General features: G+C 34.3%; 1 protein-coding gene across 1 annotated transcript; it reads right to left on the reverse strand.

The window, feature by feature from the left end:
* Nucleotides 1-3113: 3113 nt before the first annotated feature.
* LOC113739905 (probable protein phosphatase 2C 21) lies at nt 3114-10346 on the reverse strand. Its single transcript, XM_027267318.2, has 11 exons — nt 10127-10346; nt 8998-9120; nt 8499-8562; nt 7123-7231; nt 6412-6565; nt 5468-5593; nt 4947-5070; nt 4758-4834; nt 4464-4516; nt 3587-3641; nt 3114-3478 (listed from the first exon to the last, which is right to left on the reverse strand). The coding sequence occupies exons 2-11, from the start codon at nt 9112-9114 to the stop codon at nt 3281-3283; spliced, it is 1077 nt and encodes a 358-aa protein (XP_027123119.1). The 5' UTR covers nt 9115-9120; nt 10127-10346; the 3' UTR covers nt 3114-3280.
* Between the last annotated feature and the right edge of the window lie 7270 nt (nt 10347-17616).

A 17616-nucleotide genomic window follows, 5' to 3' on the forward strand; every position in this document is an offset into this window, starting at 1 on the left:
GGGGAATGTCTGCGCATCGCGCGAGTGTTTGGTGCTTATGATTAAAGAAAATTTTACGGTAGTTCAAGTGAATATCAAACAATTCACACACATTGAGTAACAAAATGAAGTAACAAAATGAAGTAATAAAATGAAGTAACAAAATATCTAATGTATACTGGGAGATGGGGAAGTAAATTATGCATGCTATCTGCTTAGTTCATATATTTTGAAACAAGCACTTGTATATGAGTTTTTCATTAACAAGACTAAACGAACTTTAAACAGATACCCAAACGATTCAGAGAATGGCAAATAAACAAAGTGATTATCCACTTAAAAGTGCATCTACACAACATTCTTGTTGATGAAAGTAGCCAACTATGATGGAGGCTTTTTGATCAAAGTAGCCAACATTCTTTTTGATCAAAGTAGCCAACATTCTTGTTGATCAAAATCTATTCCAATAAAGCCATACCATTTAAATTGTATAGAACAATCAACTTTGTGGAGAAACAATAATATCAATATTAAATTACGCTAACAGAGTATCCAATTTTGGAATGAGAGCATTTAACTAACAATAGAAATTACGATTTTACAAAGCAAATCATAAAAAAAAGAATGAAACCTCACCTCAAGTTGAACCACCAAGAATAACTTCACTAGAGAACCATATTGAAATTTAGAGTACAATAGCAAAACAAATAAGTATTTATTGGAAGATGAAAGGAACATAACGGAAGAATGTGAAGGGGTAGACATTTGAAGAATTGAAGTTGAAACTAATGTTCAATCATAAATTCCTTAATAAACCATATTGTTCTTACTTTAATTGAGATGAAAATGACGTTTGAAGTTCTTCAAGTTATAATAGCAAAGTAATAGTAATAATTGATTTAAACCAAAATGAATGTCTTTGCAAGGGCATTTAAGTAATTACACCAATAAAGAAACTATTATGGGTTGTACCCATTGTAGAAAAGATGACCAAATAATCTCACATTCCCAAACTGCCCAGACCTTTGAACAAATCATCACTGCATCTTTTAGAATACAAGGACATTTCAGTAAACACAATAATACACATGCTATCTAAAGTAGTACCTAATACTATAACTATATTTAAAACCACCTCATAATCCCAAAATACCCCTACTCTTGCGGTTGAAATTCAAAGTCATTCTTTAATCCAAACTCATTTTTATATAGTATAAGGATATCCTACATTGGTTCAAAGATGAAAAAAGAACGATTAATATATAAGTAAGAGGCTGAAACCTAATAACTTAAATTTTTAGATTAGAATTAGATTTCTGATTTACATATTGAACACTTTGATAAGCTTTCTTGACGTTGTTCTCCCTAACACATACTAATTGGGATGATGCCATACTAGTCTAGATCATGCTGACTTGTTAGGGGGAAAATGGTGCCACCCTAGTCTAGATCATGCTGACTTATTATGGGAAAATCCTTTCTTCAATATGATAATTTACTAGAAGAAGCAAGTCTTACTTAGACATAATATTTAAAAGGGTTAAATGTAGAAAACCCTCATAAACTTTTATAGCTGTCGCATAATATACCCCAAAGCATATTTATAGACACTTTGCACCTTAAGAAAATTATCGTTCACAGATTTCACGATCAAACAAAAGCACGTGTCTTGCAAGTTTTGTTCGTTGAAATTTCCTAATAGAATTGTCCTCCTTCCAAACGAACATAAATGACTGTCTCTACCTGACAAAATATTATTACGAATAATTTTGATGTCGAAAAAGAAAACAAAAAGTACAAAAAATTTATCTTATCAAATGAGTAAAAATTTTCTAAAAAAGTGTCATTAACCAATAATATACTGCTACTCATATTTTTTTATTTTAATCTTATTATTTGTCACTTTGCTATTAATAATTAGATTTATTATGAGCTTATTTGTTTTAGATGTATCTAAATAATTTGAATACTATACAAAATATGCTTTGCACATAGCTAACATATATTTGCAATTATTATTACTACTAATAATTGAACACAAAAAAGAGATGAAAAGAGAATAAGTTGAAGTTCATTAAAAATAATATATACAAATAATAATAGTAAAAAATTAAAATAACTAGTCATACAAGACAAAAAAGAACAAGAAAAATGCAAAATAGAACAAGGTAAAGAGTAAAGAAAAAAGTACAAAAAATAATTGATATATAAATAATATTCTAAGTAACAGTTTTTTTTGCATACATCACATTCCAAAATTATTTAGATATTTTATTGACCATCACATCCCACTCCACGCAACACAATGGGCCATGAAGGGTGCTTTTGTCCATTCAATTATTATTTAAGGATACAGACATACAGTTATCATTTCAATGGTAAATAAATGGTGTATACAGATTCGTTAATTTTTAGTAGAAGTGCAAAGTGCATATAAACATATTTTGGAGTGTATTGTGCAACAGTCATAAATATTTATGGGAGTTTTTTGCATTTAATCCTATTTAAAATACTAGTAGTATTAATTTCACCTGCCGAGACATTCGTGTTTTGTTAGGCCTTGCCCAACTGATTTTCGGAAATACAAATCATGAGCTGGCAGAGGTTTAAAAATTAGGGGACACGTTTCCCTAGGTCTGTTTGTACCTTTAATTGTGGTTAATATAATGATATCATGATTTTACCAACAATAGAAAAGGTTATCAAGATTTTACCAACAATAGAAAAGGTTAAAAAATACTGTGTTTGGATATGAGATTGTTTGAGATAATTTTTTTTTAAAAAATACTGTAATATTCTTTTGATGTGATATATATGAGATAAAAAAATGATTAAAAAATATGTTAATGATGCAAACGAATCAGTGTGTAAATAAATTGTAAATAATGTGCAATCCAAACACACTCAGCCTTGACATCAAGTGTTTCATTAGATGTGTACTGCAGAAAAGGAAATCCACACGTTAACAACTGGATCTTGTCATCGAACAGGATTCAAAATTCCTAAAAACACGTTGGTTTGTTTGAATTGTGAATTATTAGAGATATTTTTACTGTAGCACTTTTTATGATGTGATGTATATGCGATAAAAAGGTAATTGAGAAGATAAAAAGGTGTGTTGGAAATTGTAACGATGATGTAAACAAATATATTTTGACAAATAAACCGCAATCCAAACAAACTATTTTAAACAGAATCTCCAAATTTACAGAGAGGTTTCACATGAACTATTTACTTTCTGCATGACTCAGCATGGGCTTAACCTGGACTCGATTCAACATCTGCTTGATGTAGCTTAGGTTCAATTTCTGCTGGGTCTTTCATCAGATTCAGCTTGCTCATCAAGAGGAAATGGATGATCCTTGGAAGAAGCACCATTGTTCAAAGGTTTATTGAACTGGACAAGTATCATGGTCATGTTGTCACAGCCTTCCCCACCAGCAGTTGGTGCCAAACATTTGTCAAGCAACCTCTCACACACTGTTGAAAGCTTCGTCTCCTAAGTAATTTGTAAAATACCGGATGCATCAACAATCGTGTCATCAAATGACTTTTACTTTACAAAATTTATCAACAGCATTATTTGAGATATACACAGAAGACTTACGTTGTACAGCTGCTCTCGAACAAAGTCCACTACCTGTTGACTTGACATGCAATCCCTACCACAAAAAGATACATAATTAACATGGCAAACCATGTTACAAGAAGACAAACGTATGAATTAAAAGTTCTAACATTCAGCAGGGCAGGCAAAGCAATGCCATCAACCAAGGCTGTAGAGGCAAAACAGTGGAGTGTCTTGTTGTACTCGTAATCTTCAGGTCCACTTTTCACATTGCAATTTTCATGCTAAACTCTTACCATAAAGAAACTATGGATGTTTAAAGTATACATTAATTTATGTATAGAGTACACATAATAGGCTAAAGGGCCAACAAAGGGACAAAGGTTGCAGGCTTTTAATTCTTAGGGACACAAATTCAGGACATATGTCGATGAACTACGTGACTAAGAAATGAAGTAGCAGTTAGATGGATTTGATATTGTCAATTTCATAACACACTACTCTTATCACAGAAAACATGTTAAAAGATCATCCACTATGCATCAGTTATCTTACATAAGTTTCATGAGGAGGAGATACAGCTCTTTTGCTAGAATTAAGAGTTTTCAATCTTTTACAAGCAAATCAGTGCTAACTAATTTTCCTCCTAGAGCACTATGGTAAAATCTCTGAATTCGAGACCTACCAAATTCACACAAATATAACTTAGTTTTGCCTCTGCATGAAAGTCTAACACAGCAATGCAGAGCAGCAAGTTCATGACATGCATAGGTTAGCTACTACAGACAGTTGCAACATATCCTGATATAAAACCACTGGCTCAAAATCCTTTAGAGGATGTTTTTAAGTCAAATTGATTACCAAGAAAAGTAACTATAACTAGGAAAAAGAAAGGAGCCAAGCGGAAAAGCCCTACCATATCCCATCACAGGCTAGAACAAGAAACTCATCGTCATCTTGGAGATCAACCTAGTATCAAAAGGACCAATGGAAAAAAACCATGTCATGTGAAGCTACTATTCAATGAAATGCAAAAATATGCACACTAAATATTCCAAATCTTAACCAGGCGATTGCCAAATTGAATTAAACTTAAATCAATAGCCCTTTCCCATAAAGAAGATTGTAAAGCAAGACGTTGAACATAATATCACTTCTAAAATCATCGTTTAGCAGATTCAGCTCACAATAGCATTCAAGTCATAAATACCATGGTAATGTCAGGATCTGCTGTTACAATTTGCCTTTCAGCAGGAAGTGCTTTGTTTTGCTTTAATTCCATGTCACCTGAAGTCATAAAAATTGTCACGTCCATGCAATCAAAAAAGAAACAAATTTCATTTTCTCGATAAATACCAAAAGTAAAGCTCTCCGCCTCCCAACAAACCAACATGGGTACCTATTGCCCTGGCCAGGTTCAGGCTACCATTGACACGTCCACATTGGACATAGCCACCAGCTTGCAGTATCCTTTCTTTTTCCAATTCATGGTCAGGCTTGTGATCTTTTGACAGAGCATAGGCCTAAATTAGAGATAGTGAATTTCCTATTAGCACAGTTAGGACTGCCCTATAGAAGTAACCAGCAACATATTCCCTTTGGATTAGAAAACTAACAAGTTGCCTAAGTTCTTTGGTCTAAAAGAGCAAGTGAGTGGGAGATGGAGAGCAAGACCAGATTTACTCTTCCTTCTTCAAATAAAAAGAATGAAAAATAAAAGTACATTTAGTTAACCATACTATATAATTAACTGATAGCATAGTTTTATTTTGGTAGGGATGCTATCAGGTCTCCAAACTCTTTGTATATCACGAAATCCAGTATCAAAAGTATAACCTAGATGGATCAAGACAAATCAGACTTCTTTCAGAAAACACAAGACTACAAAATTATTACCCAAAGCTTCAGCAAAATCTCTACCTGACCACCACGAGACATCACGCAACGAGAATCACCAGCATTAGCAACGACAAGTTGATTGTCACGGATAATTGCAACACAAGCTGTGGTACCAGAAGTTGGTCCAATATAATCAGAATGTGGTCCCTTCACTCACAATCATGTTTAATATGCCTTAGTTTCAAAACAAGATCATATGGGCTTATATAAATTTAATTAATAACACTATTTAAATATTTGCTTGCTGACACAAAGGAGGACAATAAATCATCTCAAGTCTTAGCAATGCTATATGACATACAGGTAAATAGTTAACCACAAAGAATCTGCATTGTAGCAGAAAATACAGGAATGATAAATTCCTCATCTCAACTCAGGTGGTGCATGCAAAATAAAACAATCAATCCTCAAGACCCTGAAAAACCCATGTTATATAACAAATTCTCAGCTTTGGATTGATGAAAAATTAGTAAAATAACAACATGGCACTGATGTCAAAATCATATATCGTAGAAAGAAAGAGCATGAAAAATTTTCCATACAGGATATGTTTGCAGACTAGGGAAAGATGCTGCCAAGAAAATAAGATTGTCTTTAAAATTAAAAAGTGAAAAGATCTCGGTGCTTGGAAGTAAAAGAAAGTTTGTCATCACTTCATTCATTCTCATAATATAGACAATACATACAGGAAAATTTATTGTTACTTTCATAATATTATCTCATGATGGAGCTAGCTTAACAGAACATGGCCATCACCTCCTCATGCAAAAACTAACAATCCCCATTAACAGAACAGCACAAATGACTTTAGTATTGCAGCATGCAAATATAAGCTCCAAAAAACATGTGATATACTAAGAGGGGGAGGTATGCAATGGAAATACATAGGAGGTGATATATATTGACATCTTTAAAAATCATATTTGTATCTAGCGTACTAGACAGATGCAAGACCAAGGGCTTACCTGCTCAGAAGGCCAATCATTAATCTGGCTGTTGGCTTCGCCACTCCTTGGGGACCATATCAATCCTTCTATCATGCCTGTGACCTTTTGCATTTTATCCCCAAGTACAGATAATTCTCTCCAACCTCTTTGCCCACACATCATCTCATCCATCCTGAAAGATAAATGACCACAAAGTAGACACAAGGTTACGCGGCATTTACATGTTGCAACGCCTAAAAATTTGAAGAACTCTGTCCTACATAAGATTCTTCTAGTAAGACAACCACAAAATACAAATTGCAGAATCAAAATTATCCGAATTAAATGCTATTCCGACACTTACTGGGTATTATTTGTAAATTCATCAATCTGTACAATAATCAAATGATTTTTTTTAATCAAATGACTTAAAACCATCAACAGACTAACAAAAATTTTAATTCCATACAATTATAAATGACTTCATACTCAAATGAGAAGTGACCAGGGTAAACTCCTACTTCACAAATCAAGGTATTACATAAAACTCAACTTGTGGGAATTACTACAGTTTCAGTGGCCAATGTTGTCATGAACAACACAGTCTGGTTCCATAATGCTAATCTGATATGAATAAGTGTTTTGCTAGTAATAACACCATACTGAAGTTATACATGCATTCCAGCTATGGTTTGACCGTGTCAATAACACATGTAGGTAAGGAACTAAAAAAAAAAGGATTGGAGTAACCTGAGAAAAGATTTCTTCATCGAATCTCCTAAATCACCAGCTAAGTAGGCTTCATTTTTTAGCACTTGTTCATGAAGATACTTGGCACAAAATTTAGCAACTGCTTTTCCTGCAAGAAAATTAAGGACACATATAATGAACCCACATATATCTGACGTCAAAAGTTCAAAGATCATATTCTTATTTAAAACCAATCTCGTCCTCCCCCAACCCTCCAACCACTCCACACGCCTCCCCAAAGAAAAAGAAAGAAAGGAAACAGGCACACACACACGACACCAACGATGATCTCCAACAAGCAAAAATTAGCTCAGTGTGAGATTAACTTATTCCAATCATTTTGTTTAGTGCAGCAAGAATATAAATCTCATTCCAATCATTTTGTTTATTGCAGCAACAATATTCTTACATTTGGCATCTCAATTAATCATATTTGTAATTAACTAAATGGAATCAAGGTCATAATTGTAGCGCCCTGAGCCCGCCAGACTGGCCCAATACCATTTTGAGCTGAAACCATGGGCTCAAAATGGTTAACCCAAAGTTATTAGTTACCTGATGGTCCGGACGTTCTATACGATTCTTTTTCTTCTCTTGAGTCCGATGTGGGATATCACAATAATAATCCAGTATTAGCCGATTTTCCTAGCTCTAAATGGAGTTATATGAATCAAATATGAGCAACTCTTTATTCCAAGAGAAAAAACAATACACAAATCTCGCAGGTTCTTAACTCATCTCTGTAATACTCTACTCTACATAAATTGCTATGCTAACATAAGCAATTAAGCACTTTAGTCAAAATTACTTGTGAGCAACAATACTATGTTTGTGATTATAGGAATAGATGTCTAAATATGTTTCCATTGTAAAGAGATTAGTTTTAATTATCTAACCAAGTTGCAGCCTTTCTTGTCAAATCCATCTTACACCTTTGAAGTTGTTTTTCAGTATATTTAATCTCTTTCGTCAGCTTGTTTATACATATCAGAATTGCCTTTGAGAAGCTATGCTATTTACTTGCTAAAATAATAGAAAGTATTAAATAGAAGGTCACAGAAATTGATAGATAAGAATAAATACCATTCAGCACTCCTTATAAGGGAAAAAATAGTATAAAATTAACTGATAGTAAGTCATGCAACAGGGGAAAAAAAATCAAGTTCAGTTTCAGATAGAAAAGGCAAAAAAGGTGATGTAAGGGGAAAAAATATAAAGGAGAAAGGTGCTAGAGAGGTGGATATTTTCTTCCTAAAAGGCTGAGCCATATCCTAAAGATGTAGCCAGAAAGCAAGGCCAAGTACAAGTCAGCTTCATTTCAGCTTTCATATAAGTCAACAAAGAGCTATAAAAACTGACTCCGTTTAAAGTCTTACCTCCATGGCCATCATAAACTCCAAAGAAAGATGTAGCCTTGTCCAAGTTGGGATAAACTGCATGCTACAGAAAACAAGATGCTGTAACTAAGTAGCAGATTCTTTTAGTGCTAGTGATATTGTCCACATCCAAAGATAAAAGCAATAAAAGAAACATTTAAAGCTCACTGTACCATCAAAGAAGAATATACCAAGTATCTAGGCCTCATATATAAAGGTCCACAGGAATCTATGCATATATAAGAAAGCTAACACTTAGTTAATATCTCATCAAGATACCTGATTGAAATGCCAAATGGTGAATGACCTAGTCATGAGCTATTTGACAATGAACATATATTTTAAAAAAAATTAAAAACAAAAAACTAAAGAAGGTGATAGAAATGAAGAGCATGAACTGCTAAAAAGTCAAATGACAAGCTGCAATAGGTTTCATTTATCATTATTTACTGCTGACTAGTACTAGACTCCCAATAATTAGAAGCCAGAAGATACTTACAGCATCTTCCATGGTAGAGCGCCATCCTTGCATGGAGGACATGCCATATCTGAGTCTATCATTCTCGCCGTCATCTGATGACTTCTCCGTTTTAGGAGTGCTTAGATATACCCCCATACTTCACTGCAGCCAAACTCAAGAATAAGCATAGACTACAAATTTGAACAAACACATTCTCTTTTCTTTTGTTTCACAGCAGCCAAACTCAAGAATAAGCATAGAATACAAATTTGAACAAACATATTCTCTTTTCTTTTGTTCTTCTTTTAATAATTTTTTTTTTTAAAAAAAAAAAGATAAATCAGGAAAAGAAAAGTTTGTTTATGTACGAAAAGGCTCATGTAGTACAATGAAAAAATTAACTCAACTCGCTATGACAGAAATACGTAGAAACACTCACAAAATGAAACTGTGGAGCCAGTTTACACTCTAAATTCTCTAAAATTTAGTCAATTGAAAAAAATCGTACAACTATTTATGTTATCCACAACATCCTACTTGGCATATGTTTTCATCTGGTAGTTTAGGAAATTATACTAATTATTAAAGAATTAACAAGATGCATGCCACCAGCAAATAACTCATTTGAAATCCTTTTCCCCGATTATTTCTAACTTAAGAGAATTTGAGATTTACAATATCCCCGCAAAAACTTGCCCAGTATAAAGTGCAATAAAATTGTAAAATAATTCCAACACAGTTCTTTATACTCTTAATATTAGCACGGAAATTGAATCAACAATGAGAAATCAACAGCATTTAAAACATTTTCAAACCAGCACAGCAAAACTCTATCGTTATTTCTCTATTTTCGTCAAGATGCCCGAAAATTCCACAGAGTTGACTCCATTTTCCACACATATACGATGTGATAATACGTAACAATTCTAACAACTCCACATACTTATAATCTTCTCTCTATCGTTCCAATTTTATTTGAACTATCACCAAACAGCTAAATAATATCCTGCGCTAATATCGATCATAACATAAGAAGTTACAACATAGAAAAGAATGAAAACGGTAAAAACGCAATTCATCGCCATGATATATGGGGAAAAAAATAATTGTACAATTGATCACGAACATAAACTAACACAGATGCTTGGTAACGATTTAAAAAACTTACCAAACAAATCAAAATCGCATCCGAAATGAAGTCGAGAGAGTTGATGAAGCTGCGTTAGGGATTTTTCAACGAGCTGGCAAGCAAAGTTATCAATGTAGAAGCACCCGGAGAGTGAGAGTATTTTGTGTGTGTGTGTGTGGCAGTGAGTGTGTGTGTGTGGGAGTGACAGAGAACTGATCAATGGAAGGCAGTTTTGGGTGACGAGCGATGACTCGGCAGCGGTGAGCTGTGGATTAACTACGGTCTATTTATTTTTGGACTGTGATATTCTCTGGGTTTTAATTATTTTACTGTGTGCTGGTTTAATGAGTGGGCCCGATGATGAGCGGATGCTATCCTTTTGGGCTGGACAGCTTTTTCGTAGGCAGAGAGTTTTGTGTTCCCAAAAAAAGGAAAAAGAAATGGATAAAAGGGGAAGATAAAATAAAAAGTTGGTCGCCACTTTTCTTAGTCATGTAGTCATGTAGATGATTCCGAAAGAAAAAATAAAGAAATCTGGTGAGAGATTAAAGGTGCAGGTTTAAATTGTAACTTAATTTGTAGAACTTTCCTAATAATGGTTGATTACAGGCAAAATTTTAATTGCATTTTAACGAAGTTTTAGCTCGCCATGTAATAGAGGACCATGCTAGAAGCAGCTAAATATTGAAATCCTCATTTAAATTTAATGCTTTTTTAGTCAAGTTAAAAAAAATGGTATTTATGTTTCTTCTTAAAAATTTGGTTAGGAGGTGAGGAGGAGGAGGAAAGGAGAAGGGTGCATGATTTTTTTTTAATAACAAAATATATTTCATTAACATATTGTTGAAAATAGTCCAACGCAGTTGATATATATCATTGCCCTAATTAACATGCTGTTTTTTGATACCATAAGATAAGATTTTTAAGAAATTGAATTCTCATAGCTTGTAAGTTAATGTGAAATTCACCAATTGGCTGGATGGTGTTGGTTTGTGGGTTCCATCTTAGATTGTGCTTTGCACCGGGATTTCGATTAGTTCTGAGTGTTAATCTAATTTTGTTGTGTTATTTCCAGAAATTTCGATTGTTAAAAAAAAAAAAAGTTAATGTGAGATTCCGTGGCTTGGAACTTATGCCATAAGAGGATTCACCTTTGTTGACACAATAAAGTTTTGGTTCCATTTCTAAGGTTGGGCCGAACTATAAAGTAGACTACTTAAATTGGGCTTTGATCTACTGGTCAGGCAGCGTCTCGTAGAACTCTTTCTTGTCGGAGGTTCAAACGTCATTTAGTGCATTACAACGAAACATTGTGCTTTATTTGTTCACAAAAATTCAGAGAGTATAATAGCACACTTATATGGTTTCCCCATACAATGCCTAAATGATGATACTCGCCCCATCATTTTCATGAGCCATTAGTAGCTAAAGGAATTGAAAAGTTTAAACTTCTAGCCTCCATCAATTAAAATTTCATTTCGAGTTTTATAAATGGATCAAGTTAACCTTGAATTTGAGCCTCTAAACTAATAATTAAATTTCAGCTTAGACTTGGAGTCTTGAACAGTCGAAACTAAGAAAATTTCAGTGCGGTCACTGGGTCGCCGGTGATTCACGCATAATGCTAAGAGTTCTTACACACCCAGTAGGATTTTGGACCTGAAATTGAAACTGGGGGAAATGACAACCATGAAAGTGAAGCCTAGTCCAGCGGGTAGATCTAAATATCGTGGCCCGAGTCCAAACTGCAAAATCAATGGATTTAAGGCTCATTCTGGCCCAGTCCTCTCCAAATTTATTTATTTTTTTTTTCATTTTTCCTTTTTTCGCGCCAAAATTTATGGGATCACAAAATGTACTTCATGGCACTAAAACAATCAAAATTTTTTGGGGGCAAAAGGAAACCTGAATCCGAAATTACATAAAAATAATGTGACTATGAATGGTCCCCAAGTAATCAACGGACGAAAACTACCAAATTTATTCCACCGGTAGAAAAGTAACTCTAGGTTGTATGTTAAGGCTCAACTTGGCTCTAATACATTTTAAGTTACTCCCCCTGATAAGGTTCTTACTCGGTGATGTTATAATAGTATTTTGTTTAGTTTTTTTTTTTTCTCAAATTTAAAAGTTTTTAGGATATCTTGCCGGTCCACCCTTCTGCACTCCGTGGCAACGTGAAGGGCTATGTTTGAGCAAAATTCGTTATTTGTAGTCCGCTTGCCAATCACTTATGGGTGATATAGGAAAAACAAAAGATGAGGGACATATATACAACATTTGACTCAGCTGTTATGTATTTTGTAGACCATTCAACTGTTGAAGTTAGAGTTACAAACGAATCGAGTCGAATCGAGTCGAATTTTGATCTAATCGAGTCGAGTCTTAACTTATTTTTATTGAACTCAAACTCGAACTCGAGCTCGACGAGTTGATAATTTAAAGCTCGAGCTTGAAAAAATAAAAAATAAATAAAAAAATATTTTTTTAATAAATAATAAAATATTAAGGATATATATATAATTTTACTATTTATATATATATATATATATATACTCGAGCTCGCGAGCCTGCTTAATATTTTGAGCTTGAGTTCGAGCCTCGAGCTCGATATTGATTGAGCTCGAGTCAAGTTTGACTCGCGGACGGCTCGGTTTGTTTGCAGACCTAGTTGAAGTGATGCTTGCGAAGGTATACTCGTATTCTCCTGCCACTATTCTTACATTTTCACCATTTTATGTTCTCCTCTTGTGTTACTCTCCTTAAAATGTCAAGGACTGAGCTCAATTTAGTAATATTTCTTCATTAGTAACGTTTATATATATATATATATAAGAAAAGCAAGTTATACACTATTAATTACGGGAATTGATTTAGTGGTCAGAAAAGGATTCTTAGAACCTCTTTCACTGTAAGATTCATGATTCGAATCTTATTTTTAATAGTTAGAGAGGAAAAAAATGAGGAGAGGTTAAAGGGTAAAAAGGAAAAAAAAGTTATGTATCACTAACTCTTTTTTTTTTTTTTTTTTTTCTAAGGAGCTAACTCTTTAGACTTTGATGTTTATAACTTTATCCATAACGATAATCGTCAACTCGAACACCAATTATGGGTATGTAAATCAGGTTTGCTCTGATCCATACATCCGTATGTTTATTTGAATCCTCTATACTTGACCTCAGGACAAAAATATGAATCAAATTATTTAATACTTAAATCGAATTCGACTTAGTAAGAATTCATTAGAATTACCTTCGTTGACTAGTCAAGCAAATTTGAACAACATTTTATGTTTAATAACTTTCAAATTTGATAAAAAAAATCCCGTTCAAATTTGATTGAACGAATAAACAAGTCAAAATTGAATTCAATTTCAAACTTGTTAAAATAATCAAATAAATTTAAGCACTAAGGTGTTCAATTTGACTGTATTTATTTACACCCGTACTTAACCAACCATCCCACAAGCAAGTATCGAAGTGGACTAAATCACAAAAATACAAAATAAACCGGATTTTGTAACAAGGCCGCCTAAAATAAGATTATTCCGTTAAATGAGTGCGTGGACTTAACGCCTCAATAAAACTTGAACCGGTATACCTATAATTAACAGTTCAAGGCTTCAAGCAGTTTATTATTACTATTTTTTTTTTTCAAAAAGCCGCCATTAATCTCTCTTTTTTTTTTTTTTTTTCCCTTTGGGTTCTGATCTCAGCTAACTGATAATTATGGGCCAACCAACCTTTACCATCACCTAATCTCTAACATTATTTTGGGCCAACCAGCAAGAAGGCGTGACTGTTTTTTTTTTTTTTCCTTTTTTTTTTAATTAGTTGGATGCAAGTGGCCTAATGTGCACATCCATCTCAGCACATAAACAATTGTAAGACTGAGGGAACTCACCTCCCAAAATAATAGAAAAATAATAAATGTTTGTGGAATATATTTATATTCCTTACTAGTATTGCTAAATAATTCAAGACTATTGAACCAAAAGAGGGTAAATGGCAGGCTTCATCATTGATAGTCCACCACTGGTAGCAAAGCACAAGCATCGTAAGAAGACCAAAGAGAGAGTGGAATTTGTACGATTTGAAACTAATAAACAATATAATTAAAAGCCAAATTTAATGCTGGAATTATTGATTGTACAAGCAATTTTATTATTCTTCATTGGATGTCATGAAATTCCTCTAACAAACTTGTTAACATTTGCCCCAAATAAGTAGTTGGTCCCGTACATTTATAATTACGAAGGTTTGTTTGGATTGTAAGTTATTTGGGATATTTTTACTGTAGCACTTTTTGTGACGTGATGTATGTGAGATAAAAAGATAATTGAGAAAATAAAAAGGTGTATTGAAAATTGTAATGATGATGCAAGCAAATAAAATTGGGAAAATAATGCAAACAAACCGGATTTTTCTTGACTAGCAGCCGTTTAATTGGTTCCAACTTCCAAATTCCTCTTAAGCAATTGGATGCAGACACCAACACTAATAACCATACGTGAATAATCAATCTCCACCGGCACAACTTCATCTGAAATTAAACTATTCCTGTTATCCTTCCCATTACGTTTATGTTATGAGAATCTCTCCGCACTCAAATTCCGGGATTCCTAAACGGCTTTTCCTGATGCTCTAATTTGGTATTCGAGGATATTAATTGTGAGGAGAGGAGAAAATATATGGTATTCGACATCATATATGTTTGGATAGAAAATTTTTTCGAAAAAATTTTTCGCGCTTGCATCATAAACACATTTCCCAATTTACCTGTTAGGTCTTGTTTCGAAACCAAGTTTGTCCGTTACAAGTTTTTTAAAAACTTTAGTCACAGTAATCTCAAAAAACTTTTCAAACTATACATTTTAAAATATTTAAAAAAAAAAACACACTTCAAAAATTTTTTAAAAAAACTTCTACAATAAGTTACAGTAAAATTTTAAATAAACACCCAGAAAACTCGCATTCCAAACGGGGCATAATTTTGAACCCAAAAGGCGACGTAGCCAATCTATGATTGCTAGCTAGAAACAATTGAAGCTCACCAAGAAGCATTGAGTTGTCGGTATCCCTCTAATCGCAATAATCATCCAATGACTTGGAAATTAATTTATGTTTCTTATTAGAAAGGAAAATCCGATGGAGAGTTCTACAACCCCTTTTGAGTAGTACATACATCGATGCAATTAAATATATCATTGAACGTAGAATAAGATCTATCAACTCCTAGATAACGTAGCCACTTATCACATTCTTTCTTTTTACCCGTTTGTTTAGGAATCATATGGAACCAAGAGCAGAAGGCTGTTGCTATGGATCAACACGACACGGCTGAAGCTACAATCAATTGTAAATGAGCCAGTATACTTCGAACGAACGAGGGACGATATTGTCCTGGTCCTGGTCTTGGCTTCAGGCGAGTTTCTAGTGGGCTGCCAGTCTTGACCAGGCTACCCAGAAATGTCAACGATCAGGGGCAGTTTTTTGTTTTTGTTTGGGTCAAACGATCAGGGGCAGTTGCGAGTTGCGACGCCTTTTCCCGTGCAGGTTTTATCCCCTTAGCAAGTGGCTACCTTCCCCTCCCTGCGGGGGGCAGCTGATTACCGGCCGATGAGTTCTAGACCGTGAATCGTCTTCATTCATTCTTTAACTGTACCTCCGATCTTGTCCGGCAACTGCCAGATAAAGACTGTGGGGTGCAATTGACCGCATCAGACAATTAATCCCAACCGAAATCATTCAACTAGATTTGCTCTAGCAGGGAAATTGCAAAGAGATTCAAGAATTAAGAAGTTTTGACCAAGAACACTACCACTAGTTCATCATGATCGGGGGTTACAAAATGGTTGGATTGTCAATTCAAGAGGTAGAAAGAAAACTGAGGGAGGGCAATAAAAGTAACTCTGTAACTAATGATTCAAGCAATCTCAAGAAGTGAAAATTAGCAATGTCAAGTTTGATTTAAGTCATTATTTTATCTTCACTCTAGACAATTTGGTCTTCATTTAACCTAATTTAGACATTTTAGCCAACATTTTTTGGGCTCCAGCAGAGGCACAACTTTGAAAACGAGTCACGTTCTTCAAACATAAAGTTGTGGATATCTGATAGATTCAAATTATGTGGTTCTGAATAAGCTATTTTCCGTTTGTCAACACGGGAAACTTTATGGCACCCATAAACCATCCCGTTGGCAGTTTTGAGTAATGACTCAACCATCCATCCAAATATATATATATATATATATATTAGTAGTAGTAGTAAAATAAATGGTTCATTTAAGGAGAAGCAAGTGACATAAGGTGGGCGTAGGATTCAACAACCACATGTGGGACCGGGCAACTCATCGAGTGGGTGGGTGCAACCGTGCAAGGCGTGGCTGTGCCGCTACACTGCATGAAATTGGATTTTGACCCTCTTTCGGCTTCACCATCAAGAAATACACACTTGTCAATTATTAGAGCGCACTTTTTTCTTGTTTCTTTTTTTTTTTTTTTAGAAAAAAATTCTTATATCGCTAGGATAATCCACCCAAGTAACGAAGGAGTGCAGATAAGTTAGGAGATAAATGATTTGTATGACAAACTGCTGCAACATGTACTATTGTTTGAGGAGTTAAATTACCAAATTTCAGAACCTTTGAATCTCCACCCAAAAAAAAAAAGAAAAAAAATCAGAGCCCTTCACTTGGAACAGCATCTTCACCAGTCTAATACTCATCTTCATCGAAAAAATATTGGCATTCGAATTAAACGAAGAGCTAGTAATTTGGGTTGACGCTGATTACCTAATTTCAATGCCCACATTTTAACAATTAAGCCACTCAAGACCAGTCCTTACCAACTACACAAGTGCATGCAACTCAAAATCAAATCCCCTCGCTCTGAATCAATTTTCGATGAGCCATGTGGATAAGAGACTTGACAATGAGAGAGTTGGTGAGATTCTTCTTGGGGCAATTCCAAATCCCTCATTGAGAATTACAGTGGGTATCTGGTCTTTGCTTGAAGCGCCCTAGGTCACCATCTCACCAACCTCCGTGCTACCCACAACCGTTGGCCATTTTCTCCGTTGTTTAGTGATTTTTTTTAAAAATAAAAAATTTGTGTGGGTTTGACTTCAATTATCAACACGGATTACTGGATATTGTCCCCGAAATCATAAGTTACGTCTTACACATTACCCACCAATACAATTGTTTGTAGGTACTTCATTTATCTCAGATCAGAAAGCACCTCATTTAACCAAATCTAGAAGATATCTCGGACTAATTTGCTTTTGCCAGAACCCAACTCGGGATGACCTATTTATCCGAAGTATTAATAGTCCCGACTTATCTCTACGACATAACTGATGATTGATATCACAGTTACCCACTCTATAATTCAACCCTATTACTGACATCGCCGTTATATCTTATTTTACGTGGTCAGACTACCAGTAAACCTCATCATTTCACTCTCTAGATCCTCTAGTATAAATATTGGCATCTTGCTCACTTGAGAGGCACGCACTTTAACT

The sequence above is a fragment of the Coffea arabica genome, chromosome 4c (genome assembly GCF_036785885.1).
Source record: "Coffea arabica cultivar ET-39 chromosome 4c, Coffea Arabica ET-39 HiFi, whole genome shotgun sequence".
NCBI classification, from domain to species: domain Eukaryota; kingdom Viridiplantae; phylum Streptophyta; class Magnoliopsida; order Gentianales; family Rubiaceae; genus Coffea; species Coffea arabica.